Source organism: Larus michahellis, chromosome 9 (genome assembly GCF_964199755.1).
Source record: "Larus michahellis chromosome 9, bLarMic1.1, whole genome shotgun sequence".
Classification (NCBI taxonomy): Eukaryota; Metazoa; Chordata; class Aves; order Charadriiformes; family Laridae; genus Larus; species Larus michahellis.
Window position 1 is genome coordinate 27,390,347 of NC_133904.1, and position 19,532 is coordinate 27,409,878.

General features: G+C 50.1%; 2 protein-coding genes across 5 annotated transcripts in view; one reads left to right on the forward strand and one right to left on the reverse strand.

The window, feature by feature from the left end:
- Nucleotides 1–1,011: 1,011 nt before the first annotated feature.
- Nucleotides 1,012–12,490, forward strand: FRMD7 (FERM domain containing 7). 3 transcript variants are annotated; one of them, XM_074599764.1, is made up of 12 exons: nucleotides 1,012–1,098; nucleotides 5,801–5,905; nucleotides 6,271–6,313; nucleotides 7,597–7,675; nucleotides 8,395–8,492; nucleotides 8,637–8,751; nucleotides 8,936–9,083; nucleotides 10,194–10,289; nucleotides 10,547–10,710; nucleotides 10,945–11,013; nucleotides 11,107–11,182; nucleotides 11,369–12,490. In XM_074599764.1, exons 1-12 carry the CDS (start codon nucleotides 1,042–1,044, stop codon nucleotides 12,380–12,382), a joined length of 2,064 nt encoding a protein of 687 aa, XP_074455865.1. In that variant the 5' UTR covers nucleotides 1,012–1,041; the 3' UTR covers nucleotides 12,383–12,490. The 3 variants fall into 3 exon arrangements, with proteins under 3 accessions (XP_074455865.1, XP_074455866.1, XP_074455864.1); XM_074599765.1 differs by having other exon boundaries at nucleotides 7,642–7,675; XM_074599763.1 differs by having other exon boundaries at nucleotides 8,395–8,751.
- A 4,365-nt stretch (nucleotides 12,491–16,855) lies between these two features.
- The window catches only part of STK26 (serine/threonine kinase 26), a 32,203-nt gene continuing 29,526 nt past the window's right edge, over nucleotides 16,856–19,532 (reverse strand). For both annotated transcript variants that reach the window (XM_074599766.1, XM_074599767.1), the window contains exons 11-12: nucleotides 19,374–19,510; nucleotides 16,856–18,814 (exon numbers count right to left, since the gene is read on the reverse strand). In XM_074599766.1, coding sequence (XP_074455867.1) covers nucleotides 18,790–18,814; nucleotides 19,374–19,510 — 162 coding nt within the window. In that variant the 3' untranslated portion in view covers nucleotides 16,856–18,789. The remainder of the gene's footprint in view (nucleotides 18,815–19,373; nucleotides 19,511–19,532) is intronic.

The window sequence follows — 19,532 nt, forward strand, 5'->3', positions numbered from 1 at the left end:
GGTCCCCTACGACAGTCCACCACCTGCCTTTTGGCACTACTCAGTGCATTTGCTTCTGCAAGTGGGGGGTCCTGCCCCAGCCCTGCCTTCATCCTCAGTGTGTGGGGGGCTCTGTCGAACGAGAGTGGGCAGAGAGGTCAGGTGGCTAATGGTGTCCCCACAGTAGCTGGGGCAGAGCAGCATCACAAGCGCCAGCTTCAGGCACCCTCCACGCTGCGGGGAGGCTGCAGTCGGCAGCCTGGGCTGAGCCTGGGGGGGTCTCGAGGGCGGGCAGCTGGCTCCGGCGCTTGGAGGACGAGCTAGTGCGTGGGGACGTGGGCTTTCCAGGTCTGACACAGGTGTCTCAAAGGCTTGTGAGGCTTCACTAAGCTGCCAAACCAGGCTGCCAGCTGGGAATTAGCAGCAAGTCCTCTCCAGGAAGGACTTCCACCTCGTTTCAAGTTCAGTTGGAAACATTTCCCAGCTTCCAGCCAAGAGCATCAGCCCACCCTGCACACATCTGCTCAGCAGATGGGAGCTTATCTGCCCACCTCGTGGAGCAAGCTGTGACAGCTGGTCTTCAGTGCACCTTAACCAGACCAGAGGAAAGGCGACTCTGGGTGGCTTTGGCAGGAGAGCTGTGCAGCTCTCCTTCCCTGACCCCGCGGTAAAATGCGTGGGCTCACTTTGCCCTCGCGCTGCTCACCACCAGCTGCAAACACTCCGTGTTTATTTCAGCCCTACCAGTGCCACTCTTGCTGAGCTGCTGCACAGCCTTTCCCCCTATTAATAAACGCACAATTCACAGGGGGAAAATAGCCTTTAATGCCGTGGTGGTATTTGAACCAGGGGAGGTATCTGTTTGGGGGGGGGGGTTAACTCCTTTTTAGGCATTCAGTTCCTTTGCTCCAGCCTCCGCTCCACATTTGTGAACGCAGCCTTCTCCATCCAGCTGAGAGGAGGAAATTATGTGTGCAAGAGGAATCAGGGCTGCCTTCCTGGCACACCGCTCACATCGCTAGGACTCCTGTGCCTGCCGCACGCTCAGCCACATGCTCAAGGATGCTGCACCTGAAAGTCCAGTTTCTGGATGACTCCCAGAAGATCTTTGTAGTTGATGTAAGTGTGTATCATGTTCTTATTGGGGTTTTTTTTGTGCTAATTATTGAAGTCATTGCTGCTTTGAAGGATTGCATGGTCTCTGATAGCTTCAGGTTTTCAGTTTTAAACAAAAACAACAAAAAAAGCAAAACAAAAAAAAAAAAAGAAAAAAAAAGCCTGAAATCCAAAACAAGAAGTTATAGTGCTGGTTGCGAAGTGTCTTTCAGCACCAACACACTCATGCTCTCCTCTGTTATTGGCATTATTTATAAAGAAGGAGGAATGGCCTTTACTTATCTGGTGTCGTCTTTTGGCAATCAGGTAATGGTAATATGAAGGGCTGTTCTTGACAAGTGTGGAGTTTTTCTCTTGTTTGTCTGGCTGCCAGTATAAGCATTCAATAAGGAAGAAAAATCTGGCAACTGGATAAAAGTAGCATATTTAACAAAATTATCCCTAGTGAGAAACATCTGCATGCATCTCTTCCTGGGCTTCCGTTGGAAAGGAAAACTCTGTGTTTTTGTGAATAGCTGAGGGGAAAAACTCACTGTATCTTATTTTCTGCATGACAATGTCCAACAACACACTGTCCTAAAAAAATTCACATTTAATAAATGCTAGGTCTGAAATAGATTTTAAATGTAAAGTATTAATATTTATGGTGTCAGATTTACATATATATGTATATAGGTAACTGAAACTATGTATATCTTGACTATGTGTTAGAAACAGAGCTTTTTACAATTGTGATTGAGCACTTACTGTTGGTTAGGATTTGATAATCACAGTAGCTAATTGAATTAGCTAATTCAAGTAGATCTGTTCTAGCACCTACCTGCATCTCCTATGGGACCAGAGTGTGTAATATAAATGGTTTTTTCACGTTCTATTGCATTTCTCAGCCTGTCCTGTCCTCTGGTTTTACTGCATAGCCTGAGAACTGCTCGGTCTTGGGTGCACTGCTCTGTTTCTTTGTGACAGTATTTTGCACAAAAGAGGATTGTAGAGCAGTTCCATTCCTTGGTACAGCATGGAAGTTGTTTGATTTGGTTTAATTAATGAATCCTAGACCTGGAGTCAGCTTAAAAATGAGACTAGTCATTTTAAAATGCCTTTTTTTTCCATATTGATTAGATCAGGGCATAGCGAGAGACAATTTAACACATGCTGCTGGTACAATGTTGCTGCATTTTTTCCATCTCTGCTTTCTTATTTGCCTGAAACACTTACAGCACTATAGCTCTGCACAACATGTTATTGCAGCAAATAGCTTCCATTAGAGGAACTCCTGGTCATTTCCCTTTTTATTATGGAACAGTATTGGAAACCCCTTTCAGGCATTTCATGCATTTGATGCTGTATGGGTACAATAAATGAGTAGTTGAATTAGTGACTTCTCCATTATAAAAGGACCGCTTTGGGCTAAGTTTTGAGCAGATACATCAAGCAACTCTTCCTAAATCCCTCCTGACTTTGGAAAGCTCTTTTGAGTGTGCAGTACTTCAGTATAATGGAAGGGAAAGAACAAAAGGGAGAAAACACGGCGGGCCTGGTTCCCTCTCAGCCTCGTGCGTGGAGTCTGCATCCATACCTGCCTCACGTGGGTATCACAGCTGCTGGCACCTGCAGCCAGGCTCGTTTTCAGTCCGGCTTTGCCCCCGAATGAGTTCTTCTCCTGCTGGGTGCTGGCCTGGGAAGCCTTCTGCCTTCATCTACATCCTTGCTGATGGCTGGGGCCTGGCATCCTCTCTGTGGCCGCTGAGCTCCAAGGATCTCCTTCTGCTGGGTGATGGAGGTTGTTCTTGGGATGGCACCGACGAGTCAGTTCTGAGCCCTCAAGGCAGGGGAAAGCGGAGGACCTGCCACTTGTCCAAACGTCTCTTGTTGTGCCCTCCCTGATGAACACGCCAGGGCTGAGCCATGGTGCAGACAGGATATTGCCGGGATGCTGCCAACCACGCCAGCGAGCCCTGCGCCTGGCCCTGGGAGGGCATCAGGACCCCTGGCCCCAGGGTCCAGGTGCGGGGACAGTCACAGATCAGCCTTTAACAGGTTTGTTGCACTGAGAGGAGATATTGCAAAGCTGCCTCCCTTCTTCCTTCCATCCCTGGGTACCCAGAGATGTGACCTGGCATGTGCCCTCACCAATAAAGTTACCCTTCACTCTGGAACAGTTTAAACGAAGCAGCCTTGAGCCTGGTCAGGCTTCGGAGACTCCCCCAGAGCAGCACAGAGATGGCGAACCACTTTGCAGCCTGGGCAGACAAAGCCTGGGCGTCTCTGCTAGCGGAATTTGCTAGAGGGCAAGATGCAGTAGAGTGGAAAAAAAAAAAAAGAAAGAAAATGCAAACCAAACAAGCCCAGAAAAACTAATTGCTGGGGCTGAGTGAAGGAGAAAAATCTCCCATGGTCTTGTGTCCATCATGACGAGTATCGGTGGGTGTTCATTGACAAGAAGCTGCACGTGAGCTGGTCCAGCAAGGGCATGGGGAGCAGTGGGGCTGGTGCCTTTTGGTGCGTACCAGCTGTGGCCATGCAAAAGACATCAGCATGGGAGGCATTTCCCACGGTGATGGAGAAAGATCACACCAAATCCTGTAAGGTGTCACTTCCCTCTAAAACCGCAGACCTGGGTGTAGCAGCCCAAGCTACGGGGAACACTGCAGAATCATGGCTTTGCTGTTGGACAGCAAATGCTGCCAGAGTGTCGTTTGGGGACAGATGTATGTGTCCCCATGCGTCACAAACATTGCTCTCTGCCTCTGGATGCACATCTTGCTTTCTTACCCTGTCCCAGCTGCTTTCAGCGAGGACAGGAATGGCAAGCACAGCCTCTGCTTTCCACTGCCTTATACACAGGGGGTTCTGTCTGTGAGGGCTAACCCAGTCCTGCAACGTCACTGAAGGCACATTTAGGGTGGGAAGTGGGGCATCCAGCCCCATGCATCACCCTCCTGCCCTGCCCTGCACTCCTCCAACACAGCACCCACTACTCCCACCCAATGCTGTGCACCTGCGCACGACCGTACCCCAGCACGGCTTGGAACTTTGGTACCCCGCAAACCCAGGACGGGACACCTGCAAGCAGCACTCGGTGAGAGGAAAAGCTCTGCTTTTCAACCGTCGCCAGCATCAGCAGGGCTGTGTCTCCCTAGCCAGCAGGTTTTCCCGCGGATGGGGCCACTGGTCTCCATCAGTGCCCGCCCTGGGCAGTGCTGGGCTTGGAGGAGAGCGGGTCGCTCCCAGCAGACATGTGGTGGGTAATAACCCAGTAAGAAATGCTTGTCTTTCCTGGATGCCTGACAAAGGCCAAGGCCTTTCATGCTAGAAAATTCTAGCTTGGAAAGAAACATTTATAATTGTTTTAATTACCCTTGTGATCTAGTAATTTTGAGGACAACCGGGGGTGCTGCAGAGTGAATGCTGTTATTACGCTATCACTTTTCAGCAGCCTTTCAGCGCGGAGCCAGCAATTTCCAGGAGAAGCCGTGAAAGGTGGTTATTAGTGTGCATCACTGCCAGCAGCCAGGGTCCCTCCCATCCCTGCCGGGAGCAGCGTTGGCACGGGGACCTGCAGCCTGCCTTCACCTCCATCACCCAAAATGCCATAATTTAGCAGCTGTCTAACCCAGCCTCTCTGCTCCAGTTTGCTTTTGCACGAACCCACACTTATTTTTAGTCTGCTTTTCACAAGTTGATAAAGGAGTAGCAGGGTCTTTGTTGGGGTGGGTCACTGCCAGGTTCGTTTCTGGTGCATTCTGGTGCGTTTTCCAAAGTCAGGGGCCTCCTGGGTCGCTCCCCAGCTCTGTCAGACCGCGCGGCAACAAGCCAAGCAGAACACCCACCAAGTGTTTCTGTTTACTCGGAATAACTACAGCCTGGTGTAGTTATCAGCGTGTAGTGCCACTTAATTAATATTGCTAAAGTGCACAGATGAGCCAGGGGCCAAGGCACAGGATCTCCGCAGGGTCCTCTTGCTGTTAATTACCATTAACCATAATAGTAGCTTGTCCCCAGCAATCCAGTCGCCGGCAGTCGGGGCACACAGGCTTGCTGCACAGGTTTGGGGTGTGCTCCCGTTTGCTTTTAATCGAGCACGTTTGCCACGGCCACCCCTGGTTCAGGCAGATGCTCATCCTGGGGAGCGCTTGCCAGTTTGCCAGGGATGGAGCTGCCCAGACAGTGACGGTTGCAAAAGGTGAGCCAAAAGCAGCATTTCTTTCCCTTACCTTTCCTCTCTGGTTTACATTCCTTATAGAAGCATGGAACGGTTCGGGTTGGAAGGGACCTTAAAGATCACATTGTTCCACCCCCTCCCCCGCCCTGGGCAGGGACACCTCCCACCAGCCCAAGTTGCTCCAAGCCCCGTCCAACCTGGCCTTGAACACCTCCAGGGATGGGGCAGCCACAGCTTCTCTGGGCAACTTCCAGGGATGGGATCTCAGCAATTTCTCCTTAATAAAGGAGAGAAGTGATGAGAAGGAATCTGATTTCCAAGAGAAGTTAGGGGCACACAGTGCGCAGTCATCCTGTCCCACATGCTGAAGCCAGCAACGTTTATTGAGCAGGGTTTTGCTGCAGCATGTTCAGGAAAATTCCCACAGATCCTCTTGGGGTAAAGGCAGGGAGCTAAAAGTTCTCCCCCATCGCACTGAAATCCCATCACCACAGCTGTTGGCATTGCCTAACCTGCTGCTTCTGTGGTGTGTTTGTTTGCTAGCAAAAATCCTGCGGAAAAGGGTTGTTCAACCTCACCTGCAGCCACCTCAACCTTGCGGAGAAGGAGTACTTCGGGCTGGAGTTTTGCAGCCAGGCTGGGAACCACGTGAGTGCAGCATGGGGCCCTGGCGCTGCACCACGCTGCAACCTTGCAGCAACTGTCTGTATGGCTGGGGGCTCACTGGCACCTCCTGGACGGAAAATTTCAATGGGAAGTTTTGCCACAATGCCAAAAAGCCCTTGAAAATGGGAGTTATGAGGGGAGCCACAAGCTGGTTGGCAAAGCCTTGATGATAGCCACGGCCCACGGAGTTTATCCGTAGCCATCGGCGTGGGCCTGCCAGCAGGACCCCTTGCTGCAGCAGCTAAGCTGGCCAAGATTTCTGTGTTGCGTTGTAGCGTGATGCTGCTGCTTCTATTCCCCTTCTCTTGTGCTGTTTACTCACACAGTTCTTCATTGCCTTCTTTCAGGTCTGGTTGGAGCTACTAAAACCCATAACAAAGCAAGTCAAAAGTAAGTACTTAAAGAATAAAATTCTAAATCACTGCCAGTGACTAGTGCAGACACATTTGTGAAGCCTTTATTGTTTGGGGACGGGGCGGGGGGCTGGTTTCCAGCATTTACCTGAGCTCATTTTATAGCATGAGGCTGGGTTGCAAAGACACCACATTCCATATAAAACCCTGTAGAAACACCACTGCCTTTGCAATCTGGCTTCTGCGCCATTTTAGGCTTGAGCCGTTAATTGCCTTGCAGCCTGGTGGAGGCACGGGGGGCGGCTGCGTGCGTGCGCGCCCGTTGCCAGGCTGGCAGGGTGGTGGGCATCACGCCCTGCATGCCCTCCTGTTCCCTTCCCAACTCCTGGCAACTCAGCCACCTGAGCCCTGCCCTTCGCTGGCTCTGACTCCCCTCTCCAGCCCCCAGCCCCCCCAGGCCGTCGCATGGAGATGCTGCCGAGCCTGACCTCACTTCAGCATCCTGTGCTGTGGCCAGGACCAGTGCTAACACAGTGCCCCTTTCAGCCTATGCCTATTTCCACCCCTGTGGCAAACCAAAGGATATTTTCCCCAAATACATGCTGACCAGGAGGTGGTCAGGTGCATGACCCCAGTATTTGTCACAGGGAGGCTGCAGTACAGTGTCTGCATGAATTTCTTGTAAGGGGAAAGCCTGGAAAAAAGCCTCCCCTTTCTGGGTGCATCAGAAGTGGGATTATTTCAGGTGCCAGTTTTTTCTTTCACGTCCCTTCTGGCCTGCTCTCTCAGGCTCCCGTGCCTCCAGGAGCCCCTGAACCGTCCCACTGTGTCCTGGGACAGTCAGTGCCCACAAAATTGCCTCCCTCCCTCCATGCTCTTTGCCTTGGGCTTGGCAACTTGCTCTTACTCAACCCACAGAAAAGCTTTGCCCAGTGTCCTACGGAGCTGTTACATTCCAAGTGCTTGGAGGGCTGGATTTAAAGTCCAACCCCGCCGATGGCCATGCTCCAGACAAGCACCCGTGGCACCACTCCACAGAAACCCCCCCCTCCTGGTAGGGGTTTTTGCAATTTAAAGAATTGATGGGGCATTTTCTCTTTCATATTTTTTAGGCATCCAGTTCCCTTTTTGCTTCCACTGGGGGTCTGGGCAGGCTGGTTTTTGGGGAGAGGCTGGAGTCCCTGATGTTCAGGGCTTCCAGCCCTGACTGGTAAGGGCTCAGAGCGATTTCCTCTGTAAGGCGACAGCATGCGTGAAGAGAGTTGTAAATGTTCTCAATAGACACAGGAAAGAAAACTTATGAAGATGTTGTGTTTTAAGATCCTAAGGAGGTTCTTTTCAAATTTATGGTGAAATTTTTCCCAGTGGACCCTGGCCATCTGAGAGAAGAGCTGACCAGGTACAGTACTTGTTCTGTTACTTTCTTACCGCACAGTCCTGTATTTTTGCAATTGTGAAGCATGTGTTTAATTGTTTATCTTCATCTACCCAAACCTGTCTGTTAGCAGTGGTTATTCTAATTATTGAAAGAGCTATGTGCTTTAAAAAAACTAAAACCAAGAGAGTATCTTTTCTTGATCCTGGTTTTAAACAAAGTCCACTTGAAGGATCAGCCGTCTAAAGAGGCTGCAAGTTGTTTACTGCCAAATGCTTTAGCAGTTGGGCATCAGGTCTGACTTCGCTCAGGCTAGCTCCTGCCTCATGCTGCGTTCTGAAAGAAGAACCTTTATTTTATTTTTGAAAATTACATTGTTAGCTCTTCCGTTTTAGAGAAAGCATTGTGTACAGGAGCTACGAATAAAACTAAGACAGTGCTTCTGCAGAACGTTAGCCGTGAGAGATGCAAATGGCCTCAAAAGCACAAAGAAATCTTAACTCTGAAAGCTACTAATGGGGATTTCAATGGCAGGGGCATACTGGTCATGGTGGTGCCCAGATGCAGCCTTCTGCAGGAGCTGGGCGCTCCTCCCGTGACCCCCTCAAACCCTCATCCCCTGGGTTGTAACATGGGCGAGTGCAGAGAGGTGCGGGGACAGCCAGCCCCCTGCAGCAGAGCCCTCGGGGCTCAGCCTGGCGCCTGCCACCCCTGCCCAGGGCACACTCCTGTCCCCTCCACAGGTACCTCTTCACCCTCCAGATCAAGAAGGACCTGGCACTGGGGCGGTTGCCCTGCAGCGACAAGAGCGCGGCGCTGCTCGTCTCCCACCTGCTGCAGTGTAAGGGCAGGCGAGCACCCGCGGGGACGGTGCCCCTTCCCTGGGGAGGGGGACAACCGGGCTCTGCTTCGGCTGTGCAGCGAGGGTTTCCCCCTGCCGTGACCCCTCGCAGCCTAACCCATGCTCTCCTTGTGTCCCCCACAGCCGAACTGGGCGACTTCCATGAGGAGACAGAACAGCAGCACCTGGCAACCCACAGGTACCTGCCCAACCAGGAGTACCTGGACAACAAGATCATGCACTACCACCGGAGACACAGGTAAGGGCTGCTCCGCGCCTCGTACGCCCACCCAAAGCACCCGGCAGGGGCCCACTGAGGGGCCTGTCCCCATTAGCGGGCAGCGGGGTGGGTGCGATGCCAGCACGCTCAAAGGCATTTTTTCAGCCCATTTCAGTGGCTGCCTTCTCACTCTTGCCACTTCTCGATGCGTTTGTGTCTCCAGCGGGAAGACGCCGGCCGAGTCAGACGTTCAGCTGCTGGACGTGGCCAGGAAGCTGGAGATGTATGGGATCCGCCCGCACCCCGCCAGTGACGGCGAGGGCACGCAGATCAACCTGGCCGTGACACACATGGGGGTGCTGGTCCTGCGGGTGAGCCCAGCGCTCAGGGCGGGCAGCCTTTCCCCAGAGACATCGCCTCTGGATGATGGGGGGGGACCCTGTGTGCTCCAAACCCTCCCAGATCCTCAAAGAGGGAGCACTCCCGGGCAGACCTCAGGCACGGAGGCGATGCTCTGAGGCATCGCTGCGGGGTTCAGCCCCACCACCTCCATGCATGCCGGTTGCATGCCGCCGTGCCCGCCCCAGCTCACTCGGCCCTTGTCATGGCGAGCACAGCCATGTAAGCACCACAGGTTACACTGCTGCGTCACATGTGTTCACCGTGTAATCTTCCAGCGAAAATAGCCACCTCATGTCTATGCAATTACATAATGCTGTAATCACGGCGTAGCTGCAGAATAAACACAGACTTCCTCGCAGCCAGCGTGAAGCAGCGCTTGCCTCCCACACCGGCTAATTTCAACCTGGGAACATCTTGCCAGAGCAGGGGAAAAAAAAAAAGAAAAAACAAAACAAAAACAAAAAAACCAACTGTAGGTCTGCTGTTCATAATTAGCGCTGCCAGACCCGGTTATTTATTCAGAGCCATAAACACCCCTCATGGATGATTAGAGCATCTGTGAGCCCATTAAAATCTGGGCTCTCCCAGAAAGCTGAGAGGGTCTCAGTGCCGCAGCATGGAGTAACGCAATTTTACACGTTCCTGCCGTGAAACCTTTATTGTCTGGCTGCATCTTAATTGATGCATAACAATAATGAGGGGTATGGTATGCTCGCAGCCTGCTTGGGCTGGGTCTGAAGGCATGGGAGCTGAGCTCTGCTGTGCTTCCAGCAAAGGAGAGGAGGGGTTGTCTTCTTTTGGGGGGTGATTCTGCATTAACTCATGTGATGTTTGAGTTGGGACAGCTGGGAGACTCTGCCTCTGCGGGGTTTGTCTTGGGATCCTGGAGTTTTACAAATAGCTGCAGGAGGCAGAGTTAGGGCCTGAACCTTGATTTCCACTTTTAGGACCAAGTGATGGAGAGGAGGGTCAAACACCAAATCTCAGCATCCCTTTCCCAGCTCAGGTCTTGGCCCATCATGTTTCTGCGGTCCTCACTTGCCCCATCCTGCTGTAAACTGCTGTGTCCATCCTTGCAGGGCAATACAAAGATCAACACATTCAACTGGTCCAAAATTCGCAAACTGAGTTTCAAGAGGAAGCATTTTCTCATCAAGCTCCATGCAAACATATCTGTAAGTACCGCGCTGCAGGCAGCTGCCAGCCTCAGAAGCAGGCAAGCAAAATCCCTGATTTTGAATAAAGTCTGTTTCTGCTGCTCATGGGTGATGCTCCTTCCTCGTGAGTGTGGCGTGTGCCACCCCCATGTCCCCAGCAGGGTGACACTGCGCCACCCAGAGCTGCCAGCAGCCCAGTGTGGTCCTTTGGGGGGTGAGGAGGGCGAACGGCAGAACCTGGCCCTGCGCCCCGACACTTGTCTCTGGCCATGCAGGCGCTGTGCAAGGACACGCTGGAGTTCACCATGGCAAGCCGGGACGCCTGCAAGGCTTTCTGGAAGACTTGCGTGGAATACCATGCCTTCTTCAGGCTGTCTGAAGAGCCCAAGTCAAAGCCCAAAGCCCTTCTCTGCAGCAAGGGCTCCAGTTTCCGCTACAGGTAAAGTCCTGAGGGAAAACCCAAGACAGGAGGCCAGGAAGGGCATGGGGATGGCTCAGAGCTTCCCTTTTATATTGGACCTGGCTGGATGCAAGGGGATGATGCCTGATAGCCGCTTTTCCTGGAGAGACTGCTGCCTCGGTCCTGCCACGTCCCCTCTTTTCCCCTGGGATACGGGGATGCCCTGGGGCTGGGGCTGATGGTGCTACTCACACCTCTCCCCCCTTACTGCAGCGGGAGGACGCAGCGGCAGCTGCTGGAGCATGGGAGGAAGGCGAAGATGAAGAGCCTGCCCTTTGAGAGGTACCGGGGAGCAGGGAGGAGGGCAGTGCCCAGGTGGTGCGGGCGGACACAACCCTCCTGGCCATGAACCCACCCACGCTCTTGGCCTTGCAGGAAGCACTACGCGTCCCGCTATGATGAGAGGCAGTGCCGCTCCTCCCCAGACCTCCTGACAGACATCTCCAAGCAGGTATGTCCCTTCAGTGTCAGTGAGAGGTAACAGCAGGGCTTGGGGGAGAGTCTTGGCATCGCAGCCCCAGCTGGCGGAGCTCAGCTGGAGTCCCCAGGGCTGACCCTCAGCTCTGTGGGCTCACTAGCGGCCCTGCTTTGCCTGGCTGGGGCTCTGGGCACCCACCCACCCTCTGCCCCTGCTCAGGTGGAGGAGCTGCGCCTTGCCTATGGCAGCCGGGGCTCCTACCATGCCAATGGGGTGCACACCTCTGAGCCCATCCTGGACAGCCGGCGCCGGAGCTCCCCTGTGGAGGTGACGTTCGCTGCCGAGCTGGAGCGCTCCAAGCCTGAAGCGTCCCCCGCCTTCCTGCCCCACTCCAAAAGCTCATCTGCCTTCCCCCTGCTCTACGCCGAGCTGGAGCGAGCATGGGAGCCCACCGACCACTTCAGCGCCAGGAACCCCTTGACCTCCTTTCAGCCTCACCACCAGTTCGCCGGGAACAGTAAAAGCACCTCGGTGGGCAACACGCGGGAGGTGAGCACCCAGCCACTGGTGTACTCGGATGTGCCATGCCCCCCGCCCGTGGCCACCCCGGCGCCACAGGTCCTCTTCTACCTGGACAGGCCTCCACAGCCCCCATGCCACACACTGGCGTCCGGCGAGGACGCAGACAGCGGATGCAGCCCCGCAGCTGCAAAACCCCCCAGGCGCAGCCCAAGCGGGACCCGGGCCGGGAATTTTCACCGTGATGCCATGGGTGTGGCAGCGGGCAGAAGCATGGCCCCAGCTGGGGAGAGCAGGTTGCTGGCTCGCTCCTTCGATTACGGCCTTCAGGAGCAGCCCCCCAAGCGGTCTTGGAGCCAGTCGGACATGAAAACCATCCGCTTCCCCTACGGCTCTGAGTTCAGGCCGCTGGGGCCGTGCCCCGTGCTGAGCAGCCGGAGGCCGGGCGTCTTCCAGCACCTACCAGGCCAGCCAGGGCCGCGGCGCTCGGCCGAGCGCTATGTGGGCAGCAGCACCGAGTCCAGCGACTCCGACTCCGACTTCCTGGCCACTGACTACTGCTCCCTGTACGGCCGGGTGCTGCGGTCGCCTATGGCCCGGGTGCGGCTGTCCTCCGGCAGCCTCCAGCTGGATGAAGAGGATGAGGAGGTGTCCTTTGCCACTGGCGCTGCTGAAGAGAGGACTTGCCGGGGGTCCTCCAGGTATTTCACCTAGGTGCCTCACACTGGCCAGAGGGAGCCGAGGTGGCCGGCGCCAACCTGGGGCTGCAGAAGGCTGACACTCTCATTTGCAGGGATACTGCTTCCAAACCATTGTGATGGGCTTGTGTTGTACGAGTGCTCTTAGCTATAGAGGATGTGTTAATGGACAACAGGTTCAGAAGTACTCAACACCAGCACCACGCTTGGAAGCTGGTGTGTCTCTGCCACCACACACGGGGGTTCCACTCCAGCCAGAAGGGCCAGGGCTCTCCTAAAAGCCCTGCAAAGACCTTGCGTCCTCCCCATGCTTGGAGCTCAGCCGCCAGTCTTCATTGAGGGGGTAGGGAGAAAAAGAAAAGAGACATCTCACAGAAGAATTTAAACGTGTTTTTCACAGCGGCAGGGAAGCACACTGGTGGGAAGGGTGTTTGAGGCCTGTTTGGAGAGGAACAGAATGTCCAGGGTAGGCTGCTCCAGGAGCTGACGCCCTCCATTGGACACTGCCAATGCCCCAGCACAGAGCTCATCTCCTCCATCCTGCCTCTCCTCCCACCCACGCTGCAGGGAGCGCCTGGCCCCGGAGGACAGGGGCACATGTTGGGGTGCTCCTTGTGATGCTTGGAGTCATGGAGGAAGCAAACCCCTCCGCCTTCTCCCTGGCCGGTTTAGAGCATTAGCCTTCCCCAAGAAGCATCCCAGCTGTGCTTGTAAACCATTTAGCAGCATCCCACAGCAAGCTGTGGAAAGGAGGTTAATGAATGATATCGCAAAGCCCCGCTTCTCTTAGGCCCATTGATTGCCTTTTTCTGGCAGTACCTCCACAGCCCTGGCGCCTCAGTGCCCCGCTTGAAGGCAGGGGGAGAAAGACCTGTGAGGGGTCCTCCGCTCCCCCAGATCAGGCCCCAGTGGAGGAGCACGGGGGAAAGAGCTCAGGAGGGGGGGGGGAAAGAAACAGGCAGCTGGTGCTCACCCTTGGCGTGAGGCAGTCTGCTGTAACCATGGTGCTTTCAAACCCTCCTCTGCCGCACAAGCGCAATGTTATTTTTACCAGGGTTGTTTCTGGCTGTAAAGGAGGAGGAGATGGGACTGCTCACCATCAGTGGGGCGGCAGGAGGGGGATTCCCAATTTATCCATTGATCCCTGGAAAAGAAAAGGCATAAAGATACTTCTTGAAAGCATTTTTATTACAAAAACTTATTATTACCCTAAAACTACACAAAATACACTCAAAAGACTGGAGAATGGTGACACCTCTGTAAGATTTTAGGGGAGGATCTCGTTACTTTTCTGTAAGAACAACCCTGTAACATTCTGTAGGATGTGACTGTAAGAAGAGCGGCAACCCACTAAATCCATGGTTGAGAAACCACTGTGACCTGCTAGAACAGATTTCAGAAATAAAGAAGCTGCGACAGAGACAGAAAACAGGTTAGAAGACAGAAAATAGGTAAAAATAGCTGGGCCTATGGGTACTGCTCACCCCGCACGTCACTTGTCTCTTGTTTTAGAAGGTGGACAATAAAAATTAGTTGCTCACGCCCGAGTTTTGGTTTCCTCCCTGTGCCCTGCCACATCCGCGCCCCCAGCCCTGCAGGCGTCCCTGCCCCCCAGCCCAGCGCCACATGGCCCCTAGGCTCCCTCCAGGCCCACTCCCCTCTCCCTGCTGCTCCCCCTGAGCCTCCACAGCCACCAGGGAGCCTCGCTGAGAGCCCCGAATGCTGCTGGAAACAGCCACATTCTTGGCTGGTTGCCCAAAGAAATGCGTTGGATCAAGAAGAGAGCGCGCTGTAGGGTTTGCTTTTGCTCCTGGTTACCCTGTGCTGAAGAAGCTGTGAACCACAGGGGCTCCATGTGCTGCTCTGGCACACGTTTCTATTAAAGAGAGTATAAACTTTCTGGTCGTAGAGGGTTGTTTCTTCCCTTTCCCAAAGCTCTGCACCTTGGAAAGAGCAAGAACCACCACTCAATACAGCGTTTAAGTCTGACGGTCTACAGGCACGATTTGGTAGCGGGGAAAAAAAAAAAAAGCAGCAGTGTTTCAAACAGAGTGAACAGAGTGCACTCACAGCCTGTGGAGAACGTCCGTAAAGGGTTATAGCTTGAGGGGACAGGCAAACCTACAACCTTGCTCACGAAAGCAGGTAGAGACACGGGTAAAGGCTTGCCCAAGTCGGGTTTGCCTTCAGCATGTCCCAGAAGAGCCACAGCGTCCCCACAGAGAGGGATCAACATCCATCCACGCCCGCCCCCATCTCCAGGAGCTTCAGCTCTGGCACTCAGGACGCTGCTAGGAAACCAGTACCGAGAGGGAGAAACAAGGGTTGGGAACTAATTTGGGATTTTTCCATTGAGCAGAGAGCACCGGGGCACAGTGCACGTGCTCTGCCATAGCATAGCCCCCACGATGGGCAACAGCAGAGGAACAAAGCAGCTCATGGCCAAAATAGACATCTTCAAGATAAATTCATTGCCTAAATGAGCTTTCTTGGGACTGGCTAAAATAAAGGAACAATCCCAGTAAGCAGTGTCTTGTGTGTCAAGGGACAGCCGAAATAACCCTCGAGTAAGCCCTTCCCCGTGGTCCCTGCTCAGCCCTATTCAACAGAAAGGGGCAAGAACATCTATTTAAGTGATTGTATTTCACTAGGGAAGAAAACGAGAATGGAGAGGACGTGGAAGGATTTGGCCTGTTGACAATGAGAGGTATCAGCAGTACCTGGAAAGCGTAAACTTTTATAGCTCTTACACGGGTAAGGATTATTAAGGGGGGGGCAGGGGAGGGGGGAGGTATAGCAACATTACAGCGTAAAACCATTAAGCTCCTCAATGCATTCGGACTGAAGTAACTGGCGTTCGTATAAAATCTATCCCTTAGAGAGGAAGCTAATCTTGAAATTCAGCTGCACCATGCGCAGCAACTTTTTAGGCACAGGATATAAAAAGCAGCAAAATGGACACAGTATGCAAAGAACTTCAGTTTGGAGAAGCACGAAGACAGTTTTCAGTGTATCTACCTCATCGCCATATTAAGCGTTACTTCATTTATTACAAAAAAATGTGAAAAAAGGCAAGCCAACATACATACCACTAAAACTTTGCAAAGAGGAAAATAATTTTATTCCAGTGTCAAGTCATAAAACAGTGTGATAAAAATCAGACCTTTAACAACTGCTAAACTTTGTGCAAACACATTAAGCACCTACATACTTTCCTACTCAGCTACAGCCATTCCACGGAAGGCAAGACCAGGTGGTTCCGATACCACGTGCTCACTGTACAGAGGCGCAGGAGAGCGGTCAGAGGGTCTCAAGGACGGTTACATCGATAAAGGACTCACCTTCCCAAGAACAAGCACATTTCTCTGCTCTGCGATTCAAACTACTTTGATAAGACTACTGCAATAGCAATTCTTCCCAGCCTACAGTGGGAAGCCTAGCAAACCAGACAAGCAAGAAGATGGTTCCCGCACGAATATTTTGATATATCTTTCCATTAGCTATCGGCTGGCAACAGAATACTGCTGATTAAGTTACACAGTTCATCAATAACTAACGCACGGTGGGGAAAAAGACAACGGTTCTCTGGAAACCAGTAATACAGACATCCATTCTTCACAGTCTTATGATGCACAGAGACATAAGATGCCATATGCAGTACAAAAAAAACCCAAACAAAACCTCTCAAAGGGACTTGAAGAGATGGAGGCTGTATTATACACCCGTGGATGAGTTCTTCCCCACACTGTGCTACAAGGTAGGGGCACATCCCACCCATTTCACAGGAAAAGAAGAGGCACCATAGTTCAGCGACTTGTTACAGTCTTATCACAAAAGGACAACTCCCAAATAATTCACTAACCCTGCCTACTCAGAGCTGCTCATGGAGTTGCATAGATCAAAGGCCCTGTGACAACAGGGTAGAGAGCCCAGTTACAAAATTCAGGAGGAACTCCCATCACCTCTCCCCTGGCTCTCCTCATACAAAGAACACTTTAAGGGAAGTGACGTGGAAGCAAAAACATGTTTTGAATTCTGAGAAATTTGTGTGGAACTCTTTTTAAAAGAGATTTGGGTCAAGACTGCTGAAGTGAAAGACAAGGTAAGGGTGGCACCAGCCTTTTTGTACCTTCACTCCACAGCGCCGAGCTCACAACGAAGCCAGAGTCTTCTGACATCTCCCCCACGTTGTCATGGGCCGCACGTTCATCTGAGCACACGGATCCCGGAGACTCCTCTTTAGGCACGGAACCAAACCAACCCCTGGGGCTGCTCTGTCTGCCTCCAGAGTTCCCTGCGGCGTAGCAGCTGCCAGGTGTCCTCTGGACAAGAACAGCGGGGGGGGACCCAAGCCTTTTTCAAAGCAACCACACAACTCTGTGCGAGGAACACCTTTCTTGAACTAGAACACGAGTTTGTGAGAGGTATATCCACACCCCCGCACATCGACTAAAATGCATAATGAAACGCACAACAGAACAAGCTCAGGAAAGTTTACAGAACTTAAATATTTATTTTTAAACCATTTAAAACCCCCCAAAACATTGAAATAAGCTTCATCTATAAACAGATTTACAAGACTAACGACTACAGAAGCTAGAGGAGCACTACAATGTTTCTGTGATGCAGTTATTTTGTAAAGCTTCAGATCAACTGTATTTACAACTTTTGCTGCTTTTACATTTATAAAAATATTTATTTAATCCATAACATTATTGTTTTCAAAAACTATTTCCAGACTTTTTTCTCAGATATAAATTCTAATCGGATTTCAGTTATATAGCAGATGAAAGTTTTAAACAGAAACTTTTTTTTTTAAAATTAAAACAAGGAATTAAAAGTAATTTTTTTTTTTTTTTTTTTTTTTTTTTTTTTTTACAGTGTAGGCACCATTGAAAATAATTGTCCTTGGCATATCTAACCACCATCTCTCGCAAGTGTCCTTTATATAAAAACGATGTAATGGCAACATTTGACTAAAAATGCAGTATTTACTTGCACACCATTACTTTTTCAATATTTGGCAGATATATTTCAGATTCTTTAAAATGACTTTTGTGCAAAAACAAAATGTGCAGGTCTGAACCATAAAATAAACACACCCAGCCTTTATAAAAAATAAATTTACACCAACAGTTCCACAGCTAAGTACTGAAAAACAATCCCAGTTCAAAACTTCAGCATAATATACATACTGGGTTGAAAAAGGGAAAAAAAAAACAAAACCAACAGAAGAGATTACCCATCTAGCAGTACCATAAATATATAACTGAAAGCAACTTTATAGTCTTACCTACTTTTTATGAAAAAAAAAAAAGAAAAAAATCACTCCGTACTGCACAGTACTACCTTTTTGTGAAAGAATATCTATAACTCAGTTATTTGCATATTAACTGGTAAATACATATTTAAAATACACTTTCAGAAAATTATAAACAAATTATGTTGATGTACTGTATTTAATGTACTTAAGAACAAAAACGTGTATAAATATCTTACAGGAGAAACAACACCACCACACAGAACGCTGGTGTTACGCTTATACCTGCTTGTGAGGTATGTATCATGTGACGCTCGGCTTCTCTGGCTCCCTTCCACCCAGGCATGTATACTCAGAGGAAAAAAAATTAAATTAAGTTAAACTGGACTTCAGGTTTTGTCCATTATTGCCAAAAGCCCCACCCCCTCAACTGTATTGCTTTAAATCTTCCTACCATGATGATATAAGATTGAATTACTACTTCAGAACCTGTTCTAAAAGGTAATACATATACTGTACATCAGGATACACCTGTTGCTACATATCACCTGCAAACTATTGACATATTGCTCTCAAATATATTTAATCATAGAGCTGCCTAAAATACTGTACCAATTTAGAATTATAATAGATACTGTTGCAGGTTTATTTTTCAGGGCACGATAACTATATGCTGGTTGAAGCAGGTGCTACAGCAATACCCTTGCCACTACATTACGTGTTTCGAATACGCTTGTGAAAAAGCTATTTTCTCTGAAGCTTGTTAGTGATTTACAAAAGTTTAACTCATGAATACAAAAGACCTGTACATCCCCATGTACAGGAACAAAATAGCATCAAAACATACTGTACTTGCACTTTATAGTAACTAAAGTAATGGTTATTTCTAAAAGCAAAACTGCACCTCAACATTTATCAGATTAAACGGGTGAAACTACAATATTAAAAGTTGTTCTTTACAAAATAATTTCCTGAAAATATAAAACCATGTGCACTGCCACAAAATAGTCGAGTAGGTTCTTTCAAATCCTCAATCACCATCGATATGTTGCAAAGATCCAAAAGGCACAAGGAGCTCATGAGCTAAGCACTGCCAAGCTTGAAGTAGTTTTGGTGGGTTTCACTGGGTCCATACGAAACAGCAGTCAATTACGTGAAGTTTCTTAGGATGAGTCATTAACAGAAAATCTACAGATTAAAAAAAAAGCGCAATCAAGAGCTTTGTTAACTGTATTGTTTCAGCTTGGCAAACAGCACAGAACTACCTTTGCATCACTGAACCAGCATATGCCTTCATCTCAACAGATTACAGGAAAAAGCCACCCAAAGTGACAGTCTCAAGAAAGCATCTGCTAAAAAGATAAGTTAAAGATTCTCCTGCTCTCTTACTTGCTATAAACATGCTTATAACAAAACTGCAGGCTAAATTAAAGGAAGCAAGGTATAACAACTACAGTAAAACGGGAGCACTACAAGAGCAAACAGATACAGTAATGGCTACTAGTAGTTTCAGTCTCAAACAGAAGTGTTATGTATAACTACCGAAGATAAAAGTTTAAAGCCCAGGACACAGCAGATCTTTCACTTACCACTAAACTACTCAAATTTCCCCAACATAGAAAGTTCACTGTAACTAACCTTTCCTGGGCGTACTTAACTTAATTCTTTTCTTTTAAAAGAAGGCTTTTGTGGTTTTTTTGTTGTTTTTTTTTTTAACAATGCATACAAAAAAAATTCCTTAACTTACTTCTGAAATTTCTCCATAAGTTTCTTCACCATCTTATCTGTGATCCCTGGACATGTTGCTTCTGCCATATTGATGCTTTTCTCAAGTTCCTCAATTGCTTTCTTTCTGCTAGCATTGTTTGTGTCCTGCTGTTTGAGCTGAGTAGCAAACCAAAATAGA

What these genes read in the sequence shown, in the direction of transcription:
- FRMD7 (XM_074599763.1), top strand. Translation starts at nt 1,042, where the DNA reads ATGCTGCACCTGAAAGTCCAGTTTCTGGATGACTCCCAGAAGATCTTT. An exon ending in GCAGCCAGGCTGGGAACCAC is followed by an intron (nt 5,906 to 6,270) that starts GTGAGTGCAGCA and finishes GCCTTCTTTCAG; the next exon opens with GTCTGGTTGGAGCTACTAAA. An exon ending in AGCTCCATGCAAACATATCT is followed by an intron (nt 10,290 to 10,546) that starts GTAAGTACCGCG and finishes CTGGCCATGCAG; the next exon opens with GCGCTGTGCAAGGACACGCT.